Raw genomic sequence first — 22,708 nt, forward strand, 5'->3', positions numbered from 1 at the left:
CAGCAGATGCTCTCATGGATAGGTCTGCTGAGTAGGAAACCTGTTCATGTTAACTAACTGTCATCAACATCTCTGGCTGCAGTGAGCACAGGAGCATCATTCCTGGAAAACAGTTGCCTGGTCTGATAAATCAAGGTTCCATCTCCATAATGCTGGTGGACAGGTGCATATTCAATGCCGATCAAGTAAACAACTGCAACCAGACTGGATAATTCGATGAAAACAGGCTGGTGGTGTGGTACGATTGTTTGGTAGTTTTTTTCATGGACATTATTGGGTCACGTCATCTCCTTTCTGAATACACACACCTTTACTGGCAGATTCTACCTTGGCATTGTTTTGCACCAAGTTTTGCTGGTGACTGTGTATACAAGGGCACTAGATTCTTTTAACAATGTTTTGTGTCACAAGGACTGCATTGTTCAAGAATGGTTTAAGGATCATATCCAAGAATTTCATGTGTTCCCCTTACCACCAGATTCCTCTGACACCTGTGAATTGCAACATCAGCCAATCTGTGCCAGTGTCTCTCGCTATTGCCAATATCTGGGATGGCCTTCTGCCCAGGATACCCGAGAACAACCTCCACAGTCTGGTGGAGTTGATGCACTGGGCGCAAAAGGCAGTTCAATATGCTACTAGGTAGGTGGTCATAATGTTTTGACTCATATGTATAATTAATACTAAAATTATGTAATTCTCCTTTCTTTTCTGCATTAAGATTTTAGCATCCCTTTAATTTTCCAGCCTAATTACATCCTTCCACCTTTTAGATCTTAAGTTTCTCTTGCCATTTAGGAATTTGGTCGTCAACATTTTTGTTTTTTGAAAAGTCTTGTTTTCCATAATGATGACATACTAGATTATATGCTAATCAATTATGCAGTTCAGAATAATTAAGTAATAGTTGGCTAATAGTCTCTCTTATTTTTGCATATAATCAAATATGCAAATATAGATTATGATATTCATTGTAACCTAATTTGAACATAATCGATTATGAAAATGCCATGATCAGTTATGCCTGTCACTAGTTTTGCATGTAGTTGATACATTCAGTCCACTTTAGTCTTTCATTTATTTATTTTTTTATCTAATTATTTGTGGGTTTCATTTCACATACTATTGTAGAGCCCTTAATTTTGTGTCTCTTAATGATTTCCATTATTTTTTGTAGTTAGTACCTTAATTTATGGGGGTTTCAATATCATTAATTACATATTTTTTGACTTCACTCCCATAATGCAAAGTAACTGTTGAGTTCATCTGCAACATCAGCTGGGGTGTCTAATACTATCCCAATTCCATTACATAAGGGTCTGATCTGATTTGTCCTCTTCTTTGCATTTATATATGTGAAGAATTCCTTATCCGCTTTCTTTGCCAGCCTAACCTTTTCTGTAGCACTATTACAGATCACTGTGTAGCTGTTATAGGCGTCAGTAATAGGCGTCAGTAACTGTTGAGTTCATCTGCAACATCAGCTGGGGTGTCTAATACTATCCCAATTCCATTACATAAGGGTCTGATCTGATTTGTCCTCTTCTTTGCATTTATATATGTGAAGAATTCCTTATCCGCTTTCTTTGCCAGCCTAACCTTTTCTGTAGCACTATTACAGATCACTGTGTAGCTGTTATAGGCGTCAGTAATTTTTATTGCTCTGTAATTTTTCCATGCCATCTTTTTCTGTTCAAATAAACTGGCAACTTCATTATTCATCCAACTTGGAATTCTCCTCGGATTATTTTTTTAATGGTATAAGCACATTCAAGGCTTCTGTGATTAATGTTTCAAAGGTATACCGTAATTCAATTGTGCTCACTCTCTATGAGATATCTACCCAGTTAATAGAAGCCATGTAGCACCTTAAGCTGTCATAATTTCCTTTCCTGAAATTATATTCCATTCCTCTGCCTTTAACTACTGCTATCTTCCTCTCTCTTCATTGTCTATGGTAGAACTTAATGATCACTTCCTGCTACTGGTTCCTGTACTATCAGCCCTGTTATGTCATTTGGCTGATGGGTGATGATCAGGTCTAGAATGTTCTTGTCTGTAGTTCTTTCCCTTACATATTGATACAAATAACAATCATCTAGCTTTGATTTAAAAATTTTGTCCCCATGCCAAATTTCATTCTCCTTTGCCCCAATCAATTAGAGGAAAATTGAAATCACCCATAATAAGACATTCATGTTTACTTGCCCATTCTATTTGCATGTGTAGAGGCTCTCTCATTTGCATTCTATTGGCATGTGTAGAGTTGTCTGAGCTGAAAAGAGAATGGGAATACCATATAGGAGTGGTAGCAAATGCAGTAACATTCAGAAGATGCCTCTTCAAAAGTGGACTTGTAGCCCGTCATGCTAAGAAGAAGCCCCGAGCAGTGGAAGTCAGTTATTTTCTCAAATGAGACAAAATTCAACCTGTATGTCTCCCATCTTCTGATGGGAGACAAACAATTCACTGTAGATGTGGTGAAGAATACCATCCAGACTGTACGGTGTCTAGTGAAATTCCCTACCAGCAAAATGATATGGGGGTGCATTTTGTATCGCAGAGTAGGTCGGCCACCTGCAGTTTATAAACGGTTCCGTAAATGCCAATGGATACCTGGCTATATTGGAAGGCAAATTACTGCCAACCTGCCAAGTAACTGCATTTTTCAGGACGACTCTGCTCCTTGTCATCGGGCAAAAAGTGTAAGTAGGCACTTCTGTAGTCACTTTAGCTTCATTTCTGCATTAGAGGTTCGACAGTAGTGTGTTTACATTTATTACAAGTGAAAAAATGGTTGGAAGAACAGTCCATTACAACTCTTAGCTGGCCAAGAAACAGCCCGGACCTAAATACTATAGAGAATTGTTGGCATCGTGTGGAATCTGCAGTTGCCAGAAAGAAACCAAAGACCCTTCGTGAACTTCAAGAAGCCATAATTTGTGTTTGGAACCACGAACAATCAGTTGATTTTCTTCAGAAATTGATCTTGTCAGTGCTTCAACGGTGTGCTGCTGTCATCAGGGCTAGAGGTGATTCAACTAAATATTAGTTTGCACCTGGTGAACTTTTCATTTTGTTTTCCATTTAAAAATGATAAACTGAAGTAAATTGAGGGCTTCTGATAATGTTTCAGCCATAATTGTCGTGTTTACTATGTTGTATAAAGGTTGCAAATGCTCATTTTGGAATATTTTGAGAGCACCTGTCAAATATTACTTAGCTTTGCCTTAACTATTAATAAATATATTTTGTTTATATTTCTATTTCTGATGCTAGTCATTAATGTAACATTCCATTGCAAAAAGGGTTAGAAATATGAAATTCCTAGGTGATGCACTTCCTTTGAACCAGTGTATATGTGCTTTTTTATCGTTTTTATTTATATCAGGGTTTCCCAAGCTTTTTCAAGCATGGACTAATATTTGCAGATTTTTTTTTTTCAGAGCCCACCTATAGCTATAAATTAATGTATTTTCAATAATTATACTACCATTAGGACATTTAACATACTAGTAATAATGCAATCAGGTATTCATTAACATCAGTAACTACATAAATGAGAGATTAGATATGCTCAATTTTTTCTACGTTCTATTATTTTAGAAATAAACAAGGAGTTACCTTTCATTCAGTCAGTAGGATTTGTTCTTTATCAAATCTCCTTATGCAAATAAATTACGAAATGATATGTCGAAACAAAATTACATAATATTTTCCTCACTATTGACACACAGACAGTATACAATACCCCAGGATCACAGCGGTGAACCCCAACCCGATCCCATTTTTAGTCCGCTTAAAAAAAAAAAAAAAAAAAACTGACTAGTGTCGTGTTCACAGGGTGGAATGAAACTAACGAAACGTGTATGTTCAGAATCTTATAAATAGGAGATTAGTCTTTGGAACACATGCATTCGAATGACCAAGAATCAGATATAAGAAATGGACAACGAATGTTAATAGTTTTTTTGTATTTTCATTTCTGAAGTCTCGGCAATCAATAACTCAGTATAATTATGTTGAATATTTAAAATTTTGGCTTCATTAAAGAGGAATGTGTGGTTTTCATTTATCGCATGGAATGCTAGTTCCGATGCATTCATATGTGATGCACAGGCTGAAGCTTTATGTTGCTTAACCCTTGAGTTTAAAATACATCTGGCAGATCCAATGTAAGAAGAATCACAATCCTTACAAGAAATGTGGTAGACTAGGTCATGCGTTTGTTCAAAAGTCGATACCACCATGTGATTTTTGAGTGTAGCATATAATTTACAGACCGGTTTTGCTACTATTTGCATTTCTGTACCTCTAAAAAGGTTGTTAATTTGTCTATACCAGTGTTCAACATAGGGAATTGAATTTAGCATGACTGCCCTTTTATATGAGTATGGGTGGTAGCTACTATAGTGTAGGAACATCCCCATATTCGTGGGGTTATGATAAATACTGAAATTAATATTTTCGCCCTCCCTCTTAAGTGTAAATTTTAAAAATTTGTGGACTTTGTTTCTTCTTGTTCTATCTCCAGAGTAAATTTTAACCTAATGTGCATATTATTAAAAGTTTGCAAAACTTCATTTGTAGTGTCATTATCCATTGTAATGAGGATGTCGTCGAGGTATCTTCCATAAAATGTGATTTTTGGTAAAAACTGAGTTAATCGTATATTTTCTAATCTATCTAAATAGAACTCCTATATTAAGCAGCTCAAGTTTAAACCCATAGGCAAACCGAAAATCTGTCTGTAAATCTTACTTTCAAATAAAATATAATTAGCCTCAACCAGTAACTTAATTAACTCAAATATCTCTTTTTTGGGCAACTTTGTACTATTAATGCTAATAGTGTTTTTGTTTAATAAATCCCAAATTACATCCAGTGCATATATTACATTAACATTAGTGTATAATAAAACTACATCAAGGGAAAATAATTTAATTCCTCCCCCAATTTTAGTCTTTTAAATTTGTATATAAAGTATTATAATTCTTTATGCTATATTTTAATACCTGCCGAAAAGGTTTTATTATCCAATATAAATGTGTCGCCAAAGCCGAATAAGGTGTCAGAGTTTGTGTAGTTTTACTTGTCCAAAGAGAATAGGTACATTATTTGTTCTAGCTTTTAGTTGCTTTAGTTGTGCCATTGAAATGTAATTCCTTTTACGATATGGAGTAAGTAATTTGTTGTATTGATTAACCTCATTATCAAACATGGAAGAGTCTACCTCTTGGTATATGGAACTATCTGATATAATTACCTGTAATTTTTTATTATAATCCATTTTATGTAAAATGACTACAATATCCTTATTTCCCCTTAATTTCCATAAAGCAATAACTTCATTTCTATTTAATCTCGGTACACCTGACATTCTAGGATGGTTTATGATTTGATTAACTTGTTGGATTAAAACATCTTTTTGGGGGATGTCTCTAAGACTAAATTCAATGTCTACTACTAACTGTTTCTTTGGTAGAGTGTGTGGGGATAGATTATAATTTAAACCTTTTTCTAACAGTGCAACTTGGTGTTCAGTTAATTTATATGAAGAAAGATTCGTAATATTTTTGTAAACATTTATTTCATCTGTATTATGAGTAGGGGGAGTTAAAAGGCCTCCGTAGCCGAGTGGTCAGGAGCGGAAGTGCAGTAGCACACGCTCCTTGAGTAGACTGGGGTTCAAGCCCCTGACTGCTAAATACGGTTCAACTGCCAACCCGCACTGGACCAGCGTGGCAGATTATGGTCCATTTCCCTCAACATGAATTGCTGAGGAGGCTTCCATCCTGAAGTGGGTTGATAATGGCTGCAGTTTACCTTTTTTTTTTATTGTAAGAGTACTGGATTGTTATCACTGTAGTTTCTGTTCCGATTATTAGTCATATTGTTGCTATGTGGATCAATCGTATTATTACGACCATTTCTAAATCCACGTAGTCCTTGTAGTTTGCTGAAGGGCCTAGTCCTTAATTCAACCTCTAAAGCCTTTCGGCGAAAATCAATAAAAGTTTTCAAAACATTCCAATCATTGGAATGCAGATATTTTTTGATCTTGTTCCGGTAATGTTGTATTTGTCTGAAGAATATCCTTTTATCTGCAAACCTAGATTCGAGAGAGAGTTTAATAATTTTACGTGACATAGACAAAACTAATCGATTTTTACCCAGGATCCTCTGGTTAAAATTTATCTTCTCAAACTTAGGTATAATATTCTCTTGAAGGCATTGTTTTAAAAATAAAATGATGTTTTTGGGCAACATATTTTAAAGTTATATTAATGTAATTAATATTAATTACTATTAATAATAGTAATTTATTAATAATAAATTAATAATAGAGTCACAATCAAAAACAAGTTAAGTACATGTACTGTAATGTTTTAGCTATCATACGATAACTTAACAGGGAACCACTGGTAGCTGGGAATGGAATGTATATCCATTATGGCTACCAAATATGTACTCATTTTGTCTGTATTATTTTAGCAAAAATTATTGTATAAATCTGAGATAGAAGTACATTGCAAAAAATACTGAAATTGGCAGTGTTTGTTATTTATTTGTATGGTATGACATGACTTGTCATACTTTATTAGGAGAAATTATCAATAAATTATGTATGATAAAAATCCCTTTTTCTATGAAACTTTGCATTTCAGTGTCTATAAAGATTCTTTTAGATAGATTGGTCTGATATATATTTTAAAATTTTAGCTTGCTACCCAATCTCATCTGTTTTTTTTTTTTTTTTTTTCCCCTATGACCTACCTGAATGTGCCTCTTCTTCCTGTCATCCAAATCATACTTTAACCCCAGGGGCTCACATCTGGTGAGTATGGGCTTGGCATACCCAGGGTCCTGAGCTAGATATCATCATTCTTCTCTTTCTCAGTGATTCCCTTCTGCTTCTGACTCTCTCTGGGTAACACAGAATTTTTTTTTTTTTTTTTTTTGGCTGGTGGAGCAAAAACCTCAGGCTTCCTTGCACCATATGGCTAATGATAATAATAATTAATCCATAGTTTAATAACCTTTGCTACAGCAAATAGCAATACACATGTTAGCTGTGCAAGCGGGTAGTATTGAAAAAGATCCCTACTCACACTTATATATACTACTGCATATTAAAGTTTCATCCGAGAGGGATTATTTGCTTCTTTATACAAACATTAGTTTAAATTCTTTTTCCACGATGAGACTATTTTAATTATTAGATGTTTTAATGTGCTAATAAATTTTTATATTTATAGCAGGTAAGAGTGAGACATTTTATTATAGCATTTTAATTGACTTTAATGACTCTTATTCCCTCTGTGGTATAATTATTTTTATTGGTGTATCAGTTTGTAAATTAATATTTTTAAGCATTTGAAAATTATTTCAAAGGTTCACATTTGTGATCAGAATGTGGAAAAACATAAAAGAAGTGTTACAAAAAAACCAACTTTATTTATCTATCAAAATTGGACATTATTGGCATGTGAAACATTACATTGGTTATATATTAAAGTTATATTTATAGAGAATGTTCTTCTGGCCATCATTATATTAATCCTAGCAACAGAAATTAAAGGTATAAATTTTTATTGGCAAGATAGTGAAGTTAAAAAAATAAAATAAAAAAATTCTCTCATTTTTATTTTAATACCAATACTAGTAAGCATTCGCTATCCTATACTAGCCAATACTAGTAAGAAAATTTTTTTTTTGGGGGGGGGGGGAAATAGTTAAAAAAAAAAAAAAAAAAAAAATCTCTTTACAAGAACAGGCAGCAGTACATATAAAAACAAGTTTTAAGCATTCCAGTACATATAATGAATGCAGTCAAATATTTACATCTATTAACAGTTATTGCCAGGTACTTGTAATCTGTTGTGAATCATTAATGGGGAAAAAAAAAAAAAAAGTTACAATTCAGATTTATTGTAAATCTGCTTTTAAAACTTACATTTGAACACGTCACACATGAATCTCTTAAATCATAAAAAAATCTGACTAGACTATTTCAAAAATGTACAAACCATAATTAATTATGGCAAGGTGATGTGCAACATGAGGAATGACTACAAAAAAATTTAATGTTGCAATTTTAACAGTTTTCTTACTTATTTCATTATAACTTCTCATTATGATAGCAGTCAATGCATTTTAAATATGGAATTATTGTATACATTTATTTTCTGTATATTTTTAAATGTTATTACTGATTAACAAGCTGTAAGCAAATTTTATTTTATTTATCTATACAGGATTGTTGAATCTAAACTGACAGCTTTTTTTTTTTTTAATTGTGTACTATCTCATGCAGTTTCTTCTTTCAAAATTAAATAAACTAGTTAGCTCTCAGTTTAATATTATATTAGCAGTTCAGTTGATTTCCAGTAGCAGTGTCATGCAGTTAAACAAGTTTGAGTAATTGTCCAACTCACTTTTCCTTTTAACGCCTGTTCTTGTAGTTTCTATATTTATAAATAGTAACATTAGACAATATATATATATAAGTTACCATAGAAAGCTATGCTGTTCAAACTTATAAATTTTGCAATGGAATATCTCAATAAATAATTTATTTCCATTTTAGTAAAGCTACAAACTTACATAAGAAAAGCAAAATCTACATAAAAAAAGTGGTTTATCCTTTAGTTACCCAATGCTAAAAATAAAACGTAAAAATTCTTTTGTCTGTTTGGAGAGGGAAAATAATTATTTACAGGATATTCCAGGAAAATATTATTACACTGCCATGAAGAAAAATTTTGTAAAAATTACTGTGACTAATTGCATTTTTAAATCTCCACAGATGGGATAGCACTGCATATAAACTTTTGGCAGAGAAGTTGTCTTCTAAGCAGGACAGAATTGTTTCGAAGTGGTATTAGAAATTTGAGAATGTAGTGGCAGGTGGGTGATATCTAATAAATTAATCTTACTTTTTTTGCTCAGACAACTGTGAGTTAAATTTTATACATCAAATGTTTTCCTTAAATAATATTACTATATCAGCATATATGGTGTACGTTTGGTTGTGGCATGACTAAAAGAGAATGGAAAAATGAAACAATGCATATCTTTGTGTCTTTTCAAAGCAAGATACAGGTAAAAAAATCATGGCTTGTATCCAAAGTGAAAGGAATGTTGCACACTAGCAAATCAACTGCATCCTGAGGGTTGCCCCTTTGAAAATTACATGTTTCAGTTGCTACACTTGCCAAATGATAATTTAAACTGGGGATTAAAATTGTCTGACAATGTCAAGATTTTGTGTTTACATAGTGAAAACTTAATAGAATGTGAAAAAAAGTGTGTAGTAGCATACTCTATCTAATACTCTTAATAAAGTGAAGCAGAAAGTGTTAAGATAGGATTGGCATAGAGTTCTATGGTCTAACTACCACTGAGACATACAGCAAAGACAAACACAGCATGATACTATACCATTTTATCATCAATAAGTGGGTATTTTGGGATCTATGTTTTTTCTGACCAGTGTGGATGATATGGATCACTGGAACATCTATAACATTCATCAAACAGTAGCTGTTGACCATGCACCAATATTACCATACAAGAGTGAAAATTTACAGCAAGATCTAAAGACATTCAAGTGAATGCAACACAAAATTTCCCATTATGTCCCAGTCTCCACACTAGAATTCGGTATTCCAAGTGTGGTCTTACAGTGGGATTATGACGTCCTTATCGCTACTAGCAAATGTTCAATAAATTATTGATAGGACACCATGCGCCTTCCTTGCAACCTGTCTACAATGCTTGGAGAACTTCATATCTGACCGCATCATAACTCCCAAGTCCCTTTCTTCCACTACTGACTTTAGTTCAACTCCAACAAGTATAAGTTATTTTGGGGTTGCTATTCTCCAAGAGTAAGACTTTGCATTTTGCTGAATTAAAGCATAGTTGTCACTTTTTCTGACCATCCCTGAAGTCTATCTAGGTAACACTGAAGCAGCTCTGCTTGGTGGTGATCATTAACTATTCTACCAATCTTTACATCATCTGCAAATTTAAACATCACACCCTCTAACCATTCATCAGTCATTTAAGAAAATCAAAAACAACAGTGGTTCCAATACTGATCCTTGGGGAACCCCACTTCTTTCGTTAACCCAATCTGAAGAATAACCATTTATCACAACTCTCTGTCTCCTGCCCTGAAGCCATCCTGCTATCCATCTAAGGATTTTCTCTGTAATTCCAACCTGTTCCAGGTTGGAATCACAGAGAAAGTAAACTCTTATAAAGAGTTTATCTTAAAATTATAAAGTAAACTCTCATGTGGGACTGAGTCAAATGCTTTACTGAAATCTAAACAAACAATGTTGAAATTATATTACCTATATCCAGTTCATGAGTGACCCTGTCAAAATAGCTAATCAGATTTGTTAACTTATTACTGAACACAACATAAAAGAGATCTGCTTGCATTGATCACACGATTCGTAAACCTATGATCTTCTTAACTTTGTAAACGAAATCGGTTGGCCTAAATTGCTAAAAAATGTATATACATTAAAACACAATGGTTTGGATATCTCTGACGAGCAAGCAGAAGCTCTTCATTTTATGGGAAAGGCGACATTAGTTATCAAAGAAGCCGTAACGTGTGAGATTCATTTTAATAAACTTGTGGATTGTATTTTAACTTTACTTCACTCTAAGAATTTCAGTCCATTTCAACAATATTGCATCGTCAACTCTTTTAAACTGATCGAATTTCAACATTGTGGCAGTCCACACGCTCACGTTCTTTAGTGGCTTAATAATGATCCTAAAAACCTATGGGAACGGTATGAACACGATGATAGCTATGATAAATCAGCTCATCTTCGTTTCTACTGCAAAAGCCTCTGGTAATATCAAACTTCAAATCATAAACATACTTTTACTTGTTATTAAAGGATCCAATCTACCAACAAACAGGTTTGTCGTTTTGCAGACACTCAATGAGTCAGATATAATGCTGAATACAAGAAATTGTGGAAGACTCTAGAGGACAATGAATATACTAGCATCGATCACTTCTTTAAAGAAAATCGCATTCATTCGGAATCATATTATATCAGTTTACTTCAAACTGATATTACTCAGCCAAAAGTTTTTCTGAAATGAGAACCCCTTCAATCCTTTTATGCTTAGCATTTTAAAGTCTAACATGGACATTCAGTTCATTACAGAAGTATATTCTTGTGCTGCTTATGTCATCAGATACATAAATAAGACCAATCGCGGGATTAGCAGTCTACAACATAAAATTATTGAAATTACGAACGATCCTAAGTTTGACATCTGTGAAATTACAAGAAAATTAAGCATTGATGTGCTCAACTCTGTTGAAATTACTAGTCAAGTGGCTGCTTGGTATTTGTTTCATTAACCGATGTCAGAGAATTTAGTTGTTGTAACTTATATACCTACCATGTGGCATATCGAGCGACAGCATAATAGAAAATTGAATGAAGAAATGGAATGAGAAAACACAGGTGATGATTGTTGTTGTTATTTGGTTTTTAGGAGCATTAGCAACTAAGGCCATATTGCTCAGGGGATATGCGGTGGTCATTCCCCAACCTTTCCGCATCCTCCGTATTTGGTGGTCATGGGGTGACGACTGTACTGACATTTGGAAAGAGAAGTGGTTTAATAAGTACGAAAAAAGACCTTCAGAACTAGAAAATGTTACTTTAGCTGACTTCGTTGCCAATTATACTTACACCTAGGGATGTCAACATCGACTTCGTCAATATCCAAAAATACTTTGATATTGCCAAAGGCTTGAATGAATATAAGAAATGGTTACTCTTCATTTACCTTTTTGAAGTGATGAAGAGGGAATACTTTCAGAAATGATATTTCTCGCTTTGTATAATGAACACGAACAAGTTATTTTAGAATGTCGTAAAAATTATGAATCTGATTTAGATATTCACAAAACTATGGAGATATGTTGTGAAATATACCATACTGACAGAAGCCGATGCAGCTGTCATCGGTGATATACAAAATTTTGCAATGTTGATTTGTGAAGACGCTGATCCATTTAAAAATTTCTACGAACACCCAGACGGTAAAATGAATAACAATCTTCGACTAGCAACTTTAAATCAGCTTGGTGCAATGCATCCTTGCATCATACCACAAACAACAACTAGTTTATGTTGCATTATCTTGAGTTACCGATATTAATGATCCTTACATTATTGCTGCAAATGGAGAAAAGAAATTTTATCATGGACTGAGAAACGCTACATCCACACTTGCAATTGAAGCTGAAATGACCAGGTTGTCGAGTAATTCCCTATTTACCATGCAAGTTAAATTGTCAAAGTTTACGTGCTTACAGTGACGATCACACTGATGCAGTCACAACAATCCAGTTTACTTCTACTTTCTGAAACATAGCTAAAGAAAAAAGAAGTAAGCATACCCAACTTTGATTGTGTCGTTCAATTCAAACGAGAAAATCAACAAGCTGGCAGTGTAGCAGTTTATCATAAGAGAGAAAAATCATACTCATGTTGTTACTTCTCATGTGGAAGTGAATTATCAACAAACTGTTGGCAAATCCGTGAGTGTTAGACCTGTTGAAGACATTTGTGCAGCTGAATGCCTTCTTCCTGATGCTCAAACAATATTGTCGGTAGTCATTTACATTTCACCTAACCAAAAGATTGAACACATTGTTGAATTCATCCATTTCATTTTACTTCCTCACATGACTGAAGGAGCTGCACTGCTACAACAATTTTCTCACAAAAAAAAAAAAAAAAAAAAAAAGTGATCGAATACCAATGATACTTAGTGTGGAGATTTCAACGTTAATTTTGCAGATACCCAATCCAAACCTTTGACTGATTTCTTAGAAAATAAATTTGGACTAATGTTAAATACTTCTAGATCTGTATAGACTACTAATCATGGAACTATAATTGATGCTGTGTTTCAAAGACATTTACAATTTGAAGTGTATGTATCATATTTATCTATCACAAACCCATTGTAAGTAAATTACCTATTACAACCTCAAATTCATGAAAATGTTGGGGGGGAAAAAATGTTTTAAAATGTTAAACATGTTCGGATTCTTTTCATACTAAACCCTTTTAACCTCATCCAAGCCAAGGATGTTTTCACATAAACATCTTTCATGCGCAAAGGGTACACACACTGTTTTTTTTATTATTGCTAGCTCTTTTGCCTTCTTTTAAAATAATTATATAGATCCCTGTTTGCATTTTCATGATGGTGGCCCTATTAGTAACCTTGTGTGTAACCCCCATGTGCAAGTCCTGAAATATCGCACCTAGCATACTGAGGTGACTACACATGGAGGAATGCCACCTTTGAGTTACCAGGCAACAGTAAGTGGTAGATGATTCTCATACACCAGTGCAATACCACCACTTTGCTTATTGGAGGCTTGAAGTGGTGGAACCCATGTTTAGTGTCAGAGCAAAGCTCCAGCAATCTCCCTCCCATCTCTTCCATCATGCAGTATGGACATCATGGCGAGATCCAACCTTCCTTACATTTCAAGGGTACAGCTCTAAAACTGTTCGCAGGCCAGCTGCTAGATAATCTCTCTTAGAGGCTTCCAGATCAGCTAGTGTATAATCTTGCTGCCTCTGCTCTTCCAGATAGTATGAGTAGTGTGTATGTAGGGGACATGGTTGAGGTATGTTATTTCAAGGAACTGGGTATACTCTTGCTATGTGTATGCCATATACAAAAATTTTGTTACTTCATACAGCATGTGCTCTGCACCTTTTCTTATTACTGAATACACCACAAATAGTCAAACTAATAGAACAAACTTATCTGTGAAAAGATCTAAACCTCCCAAACACTTCCTTGTTCATTTCTACTTACAGTCTGCCAAAAACTGACAGAATCCCAGTTATCGGTTGATTCAACCACTGGTCATCTGAGTTGTCTAAATTATTTACCGTCTGATTCCTTTCATTTCAAAGGTGGTACTTGTGCATATGTCGGTTCTGATATTTCCTGTCAGAGACTTAGTAATTTGGAATCTTCTCTGGCTTAAAATCTCTCTTCGGCATTCTCTCAAATTCATCTGTTGCCTTTACTGTTCTCCCAACTACACTAATCACTTGGAACTCTCCGACTTCCTCTCTGAAACTTGACTTTCTCTAATCCAACTTTTCTAACAGTGAGGTAATTTTCCTTGGTGATTTTCATGTTTGCAACTCCAGCTGGCTTCCATTTTCTAGTCATATGGACCCCAGCTGGTTGTGATGCTGAGGCTTTTGCAATTACTAATGACCTCACACAGTTTGTTCGTTTACCTACTAGAATACCGGACAATCTAACCATGCAGCCACCTGATTTTTTTCTCTCAAACAATCTTTTTAAGTACACAGTCGAGGCGAGTGGTCCTCTAGGCATCTAAGGTCACAACTTGGTGATGGTCTCCTCTCCCGTGGAGCCTTTCTCTCGAGGCCATTCTCAACCTTGTGTTGTTTAACATTACAAGAATGAAAAATGGGATGATATGCGAGATTTCTTTTCTTTGGTTGGATTACTGTTTCAAATCTTCTGATGTGAATGTCTGCTCAGATCATGTCAGTGAAATTATTCTTGTAGGGATGAAATCTTTTATTCCAAAATCCACCTTAAAACCTTGTCCTTCTAATAAATGTGCTAAGGTTGTTCAAGATAAGAATGTTGCATACTGCAATTGGCTTGTATTCAAATCTCAAGGTTCATTTTCTGCCTATACCAAAGCTCGCAACAATTGTAAAGCAGTTATTAATCAGTCCAAATAATATTCAAGCATTCTGGTTGTTGGAACAACCTTGCTTCATACATATTTTCTGAAAATTACAATCTACACAAATTAAAGTCTAATATCAAGGTATATATTTCATTTCATTGAAGACTAATTTACATTTAATGTAGATATCTGCACCCCCAATCATCCCATGCATTTTTCTTCTATCATTGGTCTAATTCATCTGACATCCAAACCTTTAACAATATCTCTTAGTTGACATAAAAAGCTTGGTAGTTTCTTTGATTACTTCCCTGAATGTTTCCCATTTTGGGAAGTAATCAAAGAATTTTATTTTTAGAATCAGAATTTTTACTTGGAAACATCATCATTTGATCCCGCTGAAAAGAATTTTAAAACTAAGGCCATGGTAGTTACCTTTAAAAAAAAGGGGCAAAAATCTTAAAATTAGTTAAACATTATAATTACTGCCATCTAGTTGTTTAATCCAGATACTCTTAATTCACGAAGAGCTGCTGTTGATAATCAGATCAAGGATATTACTTTCTCTCATTGTCTAACATACCGGCGTAGAAAACAGCCATCCAATAAATCCACAGAAGTCTTGATACTGTGTGGGTGACCAACTTACAAGTTTTCAGTCATTTCACTGAAAAGTTAAAATCCCCTTTTATAAGATACAGTCAGTCCTCGTATAGCACGATAGTTGTGTTCCTAGAAACTCTCGTGCAACGCAAAATCGTGCAATATAAACAACAGGCCCTATGGGAAAAATAGGGTTAGGTGCCGACCACCCAAGATTGAACACACATTTTGCCTTTGTGTAACCAAAACATTACCAAACACAACAAAAAATCGTAATAAAATACGTATTTTATTACGACTATTACGTAATAAAATATTGCTAATGCTTTTGCTTCTATTGTAAGCAAACTTGTTCTTTGTTTGGTTTTCTATCCAAACAGATGACAGCCGTTCCATCTCTTCCAATTCTTTGTGTCTTAATCTAATGGATTTTAATTACACTTTGAGTTGCATTCTTTCTAATTCTGGGCGTTGCCTCATTTAGGTCTGTAGCACGTGCAATATCACATGGTCTTTCATTTCGCTCAAAGCATTTCACAATTTCATATTTTTTCTCTATACAGAGGCGGACTGGCCTCTGTATAGAGAAAAAAATCACACCGGCCTCCGGCCCCAGTCGGCCGGAGGCCGGTGTGATTTTGGCCATAAACCATAGTGTGAGGCCATTGTAAATTTTCCCGGGTAAGAATTTTTGACCCAGTCCGCCTCTGTTTATCGATATTGCTTTTCTTTTTCTCTCTGAATCTGCAGTGTCTTCACCAGGATGCTTTCTTTTCACACCTTTTAAATATTTTACTCATTTTTAGGGAATAAAGCACAATTACAAAACAAGGAGGCATGCTTGATACACATAAACAAAGCTGTGCGCGTGTAGCAACTGAATAAACAACACCGTAACGGCAGAGATATACTATTAACACCTCACATTTTACTAAAGCACATTTCTGGGGGATTACTACCATAAAACAATAAAAACAATTTCCAGTTACGTTCCTGCTAGTGGAATCTGTTATAAACTGGTAGTAAACTCGATCTAATTGCATTTGCGATTATACCGATAGCTGGAATTGTGTTGGTTTTTATGTTATTATGGTGAAATGCATTTCCCCTTCACTGATATAAGAAACATAAATACATTTTCAGAATCTTCTCTTCATTCCTATCGTGTTGTATTCGGTTGGGGTGATTCTGCGTTCGACTGCCATTTCTTGTAAACACAAAGGCGAATCGTGCATAAGCGAATTCAGTTCATGTTATATAAGATATCGTTCCCCTATTTATAAATCGTGTATGATCGAATTTGTGTAGTGTAAACACGTGTTATACGAGGACTGACTGGATTCTGATTTACTAGTATGCTTTATTTGTCTGTAAGGTTGTTTCATTTTGCTCATCACAATCATTTGGCCTATAACAGACACCTACTCTCATTTTTGTTTTCCCAGTACTCGTCACACCAACTGGGTGTACTGCCTTAGATTCTATATGCTTCTTAACCAAGAGCATTCCCCCCCCCCCCCACATTTGGTCCTTGAGGTTGTCACAGAAATTCTCTCAGATATGCCAGACAAGTTGTACTTGCTACCTGGGAGTCTAAAACGCTGATGGAACTGATATTCAGGTGAAGTCAAGTGGACTTTTTTTTATTTATCAATGACCCGATTTCGATGAAGTCCGGACGGTCTGTGACAGCCAAATCCTGTGCTTGCACCTTCACGATGGTGGGACCGTTAGTAATCCTGGGTATAACCTCCATGCACACGGTCGGTGACCACCCAGGTGTGAACCAACGTAAGCAAGGGTTGTGGTGTGGCATCCAAACCACATGGATGAATGCCGTCCCTCTGTGTTACCAGGCAATACTAGGTGGATGACTCTCATTAACCAGTGCAATAAATACCACCACTTTGCTTATTGGAGGCTTGAAGTGATGGAGCCCATGTTTAGTCTCCAGAGCTAAGTTCCGGTCAACCCTTCCCCATCTTTTCCATCATGCAGTATGACTGATGACTTTTGAGGTTATGATGAACATCGTGGCAAGATCCAATCTTCCTTACATTTCGAGGGTACAGCTCAAAAACGGTGTTTGCAGGCCAGCCACTAGTTAGTACACCGGACCGACCGACCCTATTGGTAACTATTTAGGAGGCTTCCGGATCAGCTAGTGTATAATCTTGCTACCTCTACTCTGCCAGATAGTGACTGGAGGGAGTCTTAGTAGTGTGTATGGGAGTGAGGGGGGGACATTGTCAAGGATCTTGGTATATTCTTACCCTGTGTACGCCACACCCCAAAATTTCATTATTTCATACAGCATGATGTCCCCCCCACTTTTTCTTACTATTGAATTATTGAACTATCAAACTAACAGAGTAAGCTTATCTGCAAAAAGATCTAAACCTCCCAAACACTTCCTAGTTCATTTCACAAATATATATGTGGTCTCAATTCAAATCTCAATGATGTCCATTTCCACTTGCAGTCTGCAAAACCCCATGTGCTTTTTCTGATAGAATCTCAGTTATCGATTGATTCAACTACTGTTCATCTCAGTTGCCCAAAATTTTTGCTGTATGATTCTTTTCGCCTCAAAGGTGATACTTGTGCATATATCTGTTTCGATATTCCCTGTCAGGGACTTGGTAATTTGGAATCTCCTCTTTTCGATCTTCTCTGGCTTAAAATCTTTCTACCTCATTCTGTGAAATTCATCTGTTGTCTCTACCGTTCTTCCAACTCCACTAATCACTTGGAGCTCTTTGACTTCCTCTCTTTGCAACTTTACTTTCTCCAGTCCAACTTTCTTAACAGCGAGGTAATTTTCCTTGGTGATTTTAATGTTCAAAACTCCAGCTGACTTCCGTTTTCTAGTCACACCTACCCAGCTTGTCGAAATGCTGAGGCTTTTGCAATTACTAATGACCTTGCACAGATTGTTCATTTACCTCCAAGAATACCGGACAGTCCTAACTATACAGCCAACACGCTTGATCTTTTTCTCACAAAAAACCCTTCTAAGTACACCGTCGAAGTAAGTGGTCCTTTAGGCACTTCAGATCACAACTTGGTGATTGTTTCTTCTCCAATGGAGCCTTTATCTCATGGTTATTCCCAACCTCGTATTGTTTGGCATTACATGAATGCAAAATGGGATGACCTGCGAGATTTCTTTTCCTTGGTCAGATTACTGTTTCAAAACTTCTGATGTCAGATCGTGTCAGTGAAATTATTCTTGTAGGAATGGAATCCTTTATTCCACACTCCACTTTAAAATCTCGTCCTTTATCTAAACCTTGGTTTTCCAATAAATGTGCTAAGGCTGTTCAAGAGAAGAATGTTGCATATCGTAATTGGCTTGTTTCCAATTCTTCAGTTTCATTTTTTGCCTACACCAAGCTCACAACAATTGTAAAGCAGTTATTGATCAATCCAAACTAGATTTTGAACAGGCTAAGAGTAGAAAACTTGCTTCTTGCCCTAATGGTAGCTGAGCATTCTGGTCTCTTGCCAAAGCTTTTGCCCATCTTTGCTCCCACCTCTGTCAAAACCAGATGGTTCTGTTGTCACTTCAGCCAAGGATAAAGCTAGCATGCCATTTTTCTTCCAACTCATGTATTAATGATCTTGGTAAAACACCTCCCACCATTTCCAACACACTCCATTCGGTGCCCTGTGGTATTCCGTCAAAAGGATTTTGACAAAACCTGAAGCTAAGAAAGCTCCAGGTCCTGCTGGTATTTCTCCACTTGTTCTCAAAACCTATGCTCCTGAACTTACTCCTGTTCTTTGCTGCCTATTTTCACTTTCTTATTCCAAAGGTGTTTTTCCTTCTGCTTGTAAATTTGTTCATATCCAGCCAGTTCCTAAAAAAGGGTGATAAATCCCTCCCATCTAATTATCGTCCCATTGCAATTACATCTACTCTTTCTAAAGTAATGGAGAAATCAATTAACCGCCAACTCTTAAACTAGAAACTTTCTGTCTGATCAACGATCGCCAGTATGGATTCCGTCAGTGTCAATCCACTGGTGATATTCGGGTTTATGTTACCCATTTATGGAGAAATTCAATGGAAAAGTTTGGTGAAACACAAGCAGTTGCTCTAGACATCTCAAAGGCTTTGGTTGTGTTATATAATAAAAAGTCTTCTAAACAAGCTTCTATCTTATGGTTTGTCAACTGTTTTTTGTAATTGGTTATCCAGTTTTCTCTCTGATCTCTCACTGAGGGTGATGGTAGACTGCTCTCTGTCTTCTAACTTCTCCACTAATGCTGTTGTCCCCCAAGGTTCAGTTCTTTCCCCCACTCTTTTCCTCTTGTATATTAATGACCTTCCATTGACTGGAAATCCTATCCATAGTTTTGCCGATGATAGAACATTGCATTACACCTTCCATTTTGAGAAACCTTGCCCTGCTCAATCAGCTTCAACTTCTTGAATATCTGCTACCAATTCCTTAAATGCCGATCTCCAGGTAATTCTCCAGTGGGACAAAGACAACTTAACTGATTTCAATCCTTCTAAAACTCAGTCTTGTCTTATATCTCACAAAAAGGATGCTTCTGTTCCTATGCTTATCTTTGGTGACACTCCGATTTCTAGGCAAAATGATATATCTCTTTTGGGGATTACCCCGACTTCTAATCTCTCTTGGCACAAGCACATTACAAATATTGCTTCCTCTGCACCTAAAAAACTTGGTTTTCTCTTTCACTCTCAGCATTACTTTTCTTCCAAACAGCTGTTCACTCTTTACAAATTGCAAATCCACCCTACCATGAAATATTGTGACCACATCTGGGGCAGTGCCCCAGAACCTCTCTCAGGCTTCTTGATTCCATTTAGAAGAGGGCAGTTAGGTTAATTAATGATTCATCTCTAACAGAGTCTCTCTACTCGCTTTCTCATAGATGTACTGTTTCTGCCGTATGCCTCTTCTACAGATATTTCCATGGGCACTGTTCTTCTGAATTGGCTTCTATAATTCCCGCTCTCTCTTTCAAAACAGTCCGAACACGTGCCGCCACCAGCCAACATCCATTTACTGTCCAACTTCAAACTCACAGAACCAACTTTTCATCTTCCTCGTTTATTCATTCAACTGCCGTTTTCTGGAACAACCTTCCTTCATATGTATTTCCTGAAAATTACAGTCTACAGAAGTTTAAGTTTAATGTCAACAAATATCTTCTTTTGTCTTCTCAAGCATTGTACTAAGTACTATAGGTTCTAATACCTCTCGTGTTTGGGGGTTTCATAAAAAAAAAAAAAAGAAACTTTAACACAGCTCAAGGATCAATCAATTTTAACTCTGCTTGCAGCTTCTGTTAACCTCCCTTCCCAATGCTATTAGTTTTTCAACCCGTCTTAAAAAAAGTTAACCACAGCCCATTAAAATGCATGTTCTTCTACAGTCTCACACTTAATCACTTGGTATATGGCCATAAGAGTTGAAGAAGATATTTGGTTACTTATGTTATACTTAATGACAAAATAACAAAACAAACCTGAATCTTTCTTACGATCATTAGTTTAGGTAAGAACACCAAACAACATTACTATAGTTTTCTGTTGTTCAATCATAATTTGCATGAAATCCTTTTTTATTTCCTAAGAAGCAAGTTCATAGATAACTTTGGCTATATTTTACTGTATGTATATCTTGAACTTTCTGATTTCCTCAAAAATCAAGAAGTCAAGCTGCATTGCAATTGTCATTAAATAATTTTTCTTTTTTTTTGGGGCACTTGAGTATAACTTCTTTCAGTTTCATCTCACTGACTGCAGGAAATGTTATCCATAAGTATTTAAAGCAACCTCCTCCTTTATCAACTTTTAGAAAATCTTTCATTCAACCCAATATGGCCCTGCTATTCCATTCACAGAGGAAGAAACAGTATTTGGTTTATTGCTGTGTGGAAGTCGTATTAGTCATATTGCTGCTTTTTTTTTTAATGGGTATTCTCATATTCAATTTATAAAATGAGAAACTTCATATTTGTATATACTGTACATTTGAAGGATATCTTCAAATGTAGAGCATATTCATTCCCAATATGTAGCAATATATCCAATAAACTGAACGTAAAAGAATAAATAAATTTTCTATTCTTCTGGTTCATGTGTTTTTTCCATAGCTTTCATCAGTTGATCCATATCATTACAGTAACCAAGTATTTTCCTCACAGAAAAGAATTTTAAAAGATCTTTATGGTGACTGCAATATATTCAAATATTTGCATATTTCAGCCTCTTAATATGGATTCCAAAAGTGCAACCTTGGCACTTTTAATCAATTCATTAATCAATTCAGATCAGACAAAATTATTCAATTCACGTTGAATACTTAAATGAAGCTTCCTTAATCTATATTACAGAATTCCAAATCGGACTCTTCACACTTACTCTGTTGCTTTGTACCACATGTCTTGAGGCTGAGTTTTAGGAAGTTCTTATGACACACTGGCCAGCAGAATTTGGCATCTAATTATACCAGAAAACAAATTTTAAACATCTTCCTAAATTGAAATTCAGATTTCTCAATGTTGAATCTGATACAAACTCTTGAACTGAGGAATTTAAAGATATGCATACAATATACAGAGTCAAAAAGTGATATGTGAACACACATTGCTTTAACATTTAAATTTCTTGGATGATAATTAACATTTATAAGCATCCAGTGTTGCTGTGATCCCTTTTTTCCAGCTTTTTGCCCCATTATGTTTGTTAGATAGAAGTAGCAGTCAGTAAAATTATTCTTTTGTTCTCTCCAGATCATTGGGCCTGATTGTCATCTGCAGTGTCTTTTGTAATTCTACCAGCGGGGCATGCCAAAGAGATAGAGATTGCATCGTTCCACCCATTATGTTCTCTTGTGGGACCCTTGAGTATTATTTATGCTGCTCAGACAATAATAGAATGTGCAAGGATGGTTTTAAAAACAGTCCAAATATGTAAGCCAATTTCTCTCATCCTTAAAGTTACTGGATATGAATACAGCCAAGAGGTTGAGTGATCATTTGGAAAGATGCACCAGATAACAACTACAAAACAATCAAAACACATGTTTTGAATGCCTGTAAAAAATGAGAAAATTATTTACAAGGTATTCAAAAATGCTTTCATTGCAAGCCAATTTGTATTAAAAACTAGAATTTTTAAAACAGGAAGAAGCATAACATTCTTAAAGTTACAATAATGAAATGAAGCATTACCAGTATTGTATATATGAAAAGAGATAACAGGAGTGTGGAAACAGTAAAACAGGAATGATAACAAAAAATGGTAATGGTTAAACAAATTATCAATAGTTAAAAGAACTGATTAAGAATAAATGAAAA

The 22,708-nt window shown here is 35.4% G+C and overlaps 1 protein-coding gene across 1 annotated transcript in view; it reads right to left on the reverse strand.

Annotated features, from left to right (window-relative positions):
- Positions 1 to 8,370: 8,370 nt before the first annotated feature.
- The window catches only part of LOC150078286 (centrosome-associated protein ALMS1-like), a 71,824-nt gene continuing 57,486 nt past the window's right edge, over positions 8,371 to 22,708 (reverse strand). Inside the window, exon 5 of the mRNA XM_090385265.1 lies at positions 8,371 to 8,468. Within this exon, the coding sequence (XP_090241391.1) occupies positions 8,400 to 8,468 (69 nt within the window). The 3' untranslated portion in view covers positions 8,371 to 8,399. The remainder of the gene's footprint in view (positions 8,469 to 22,708) is intronic.

Source organism: Mastigoproctus giganteus, chromosome 11 (assembly GCF_048544385.1).
Source record: "Mastigoproctus giganteus isolate SK-2022 chromosome 11, ASM4854438v1, whole genome shotgun sequence".
In the NCBI taxonomy this organism is placed as follows: Eukaryota; Metazoa; Arthropoda; class Arachnida; order Uropygi; family Thelyphonidae; genus Mastigoproctus; species Mastigoproctus giganteus.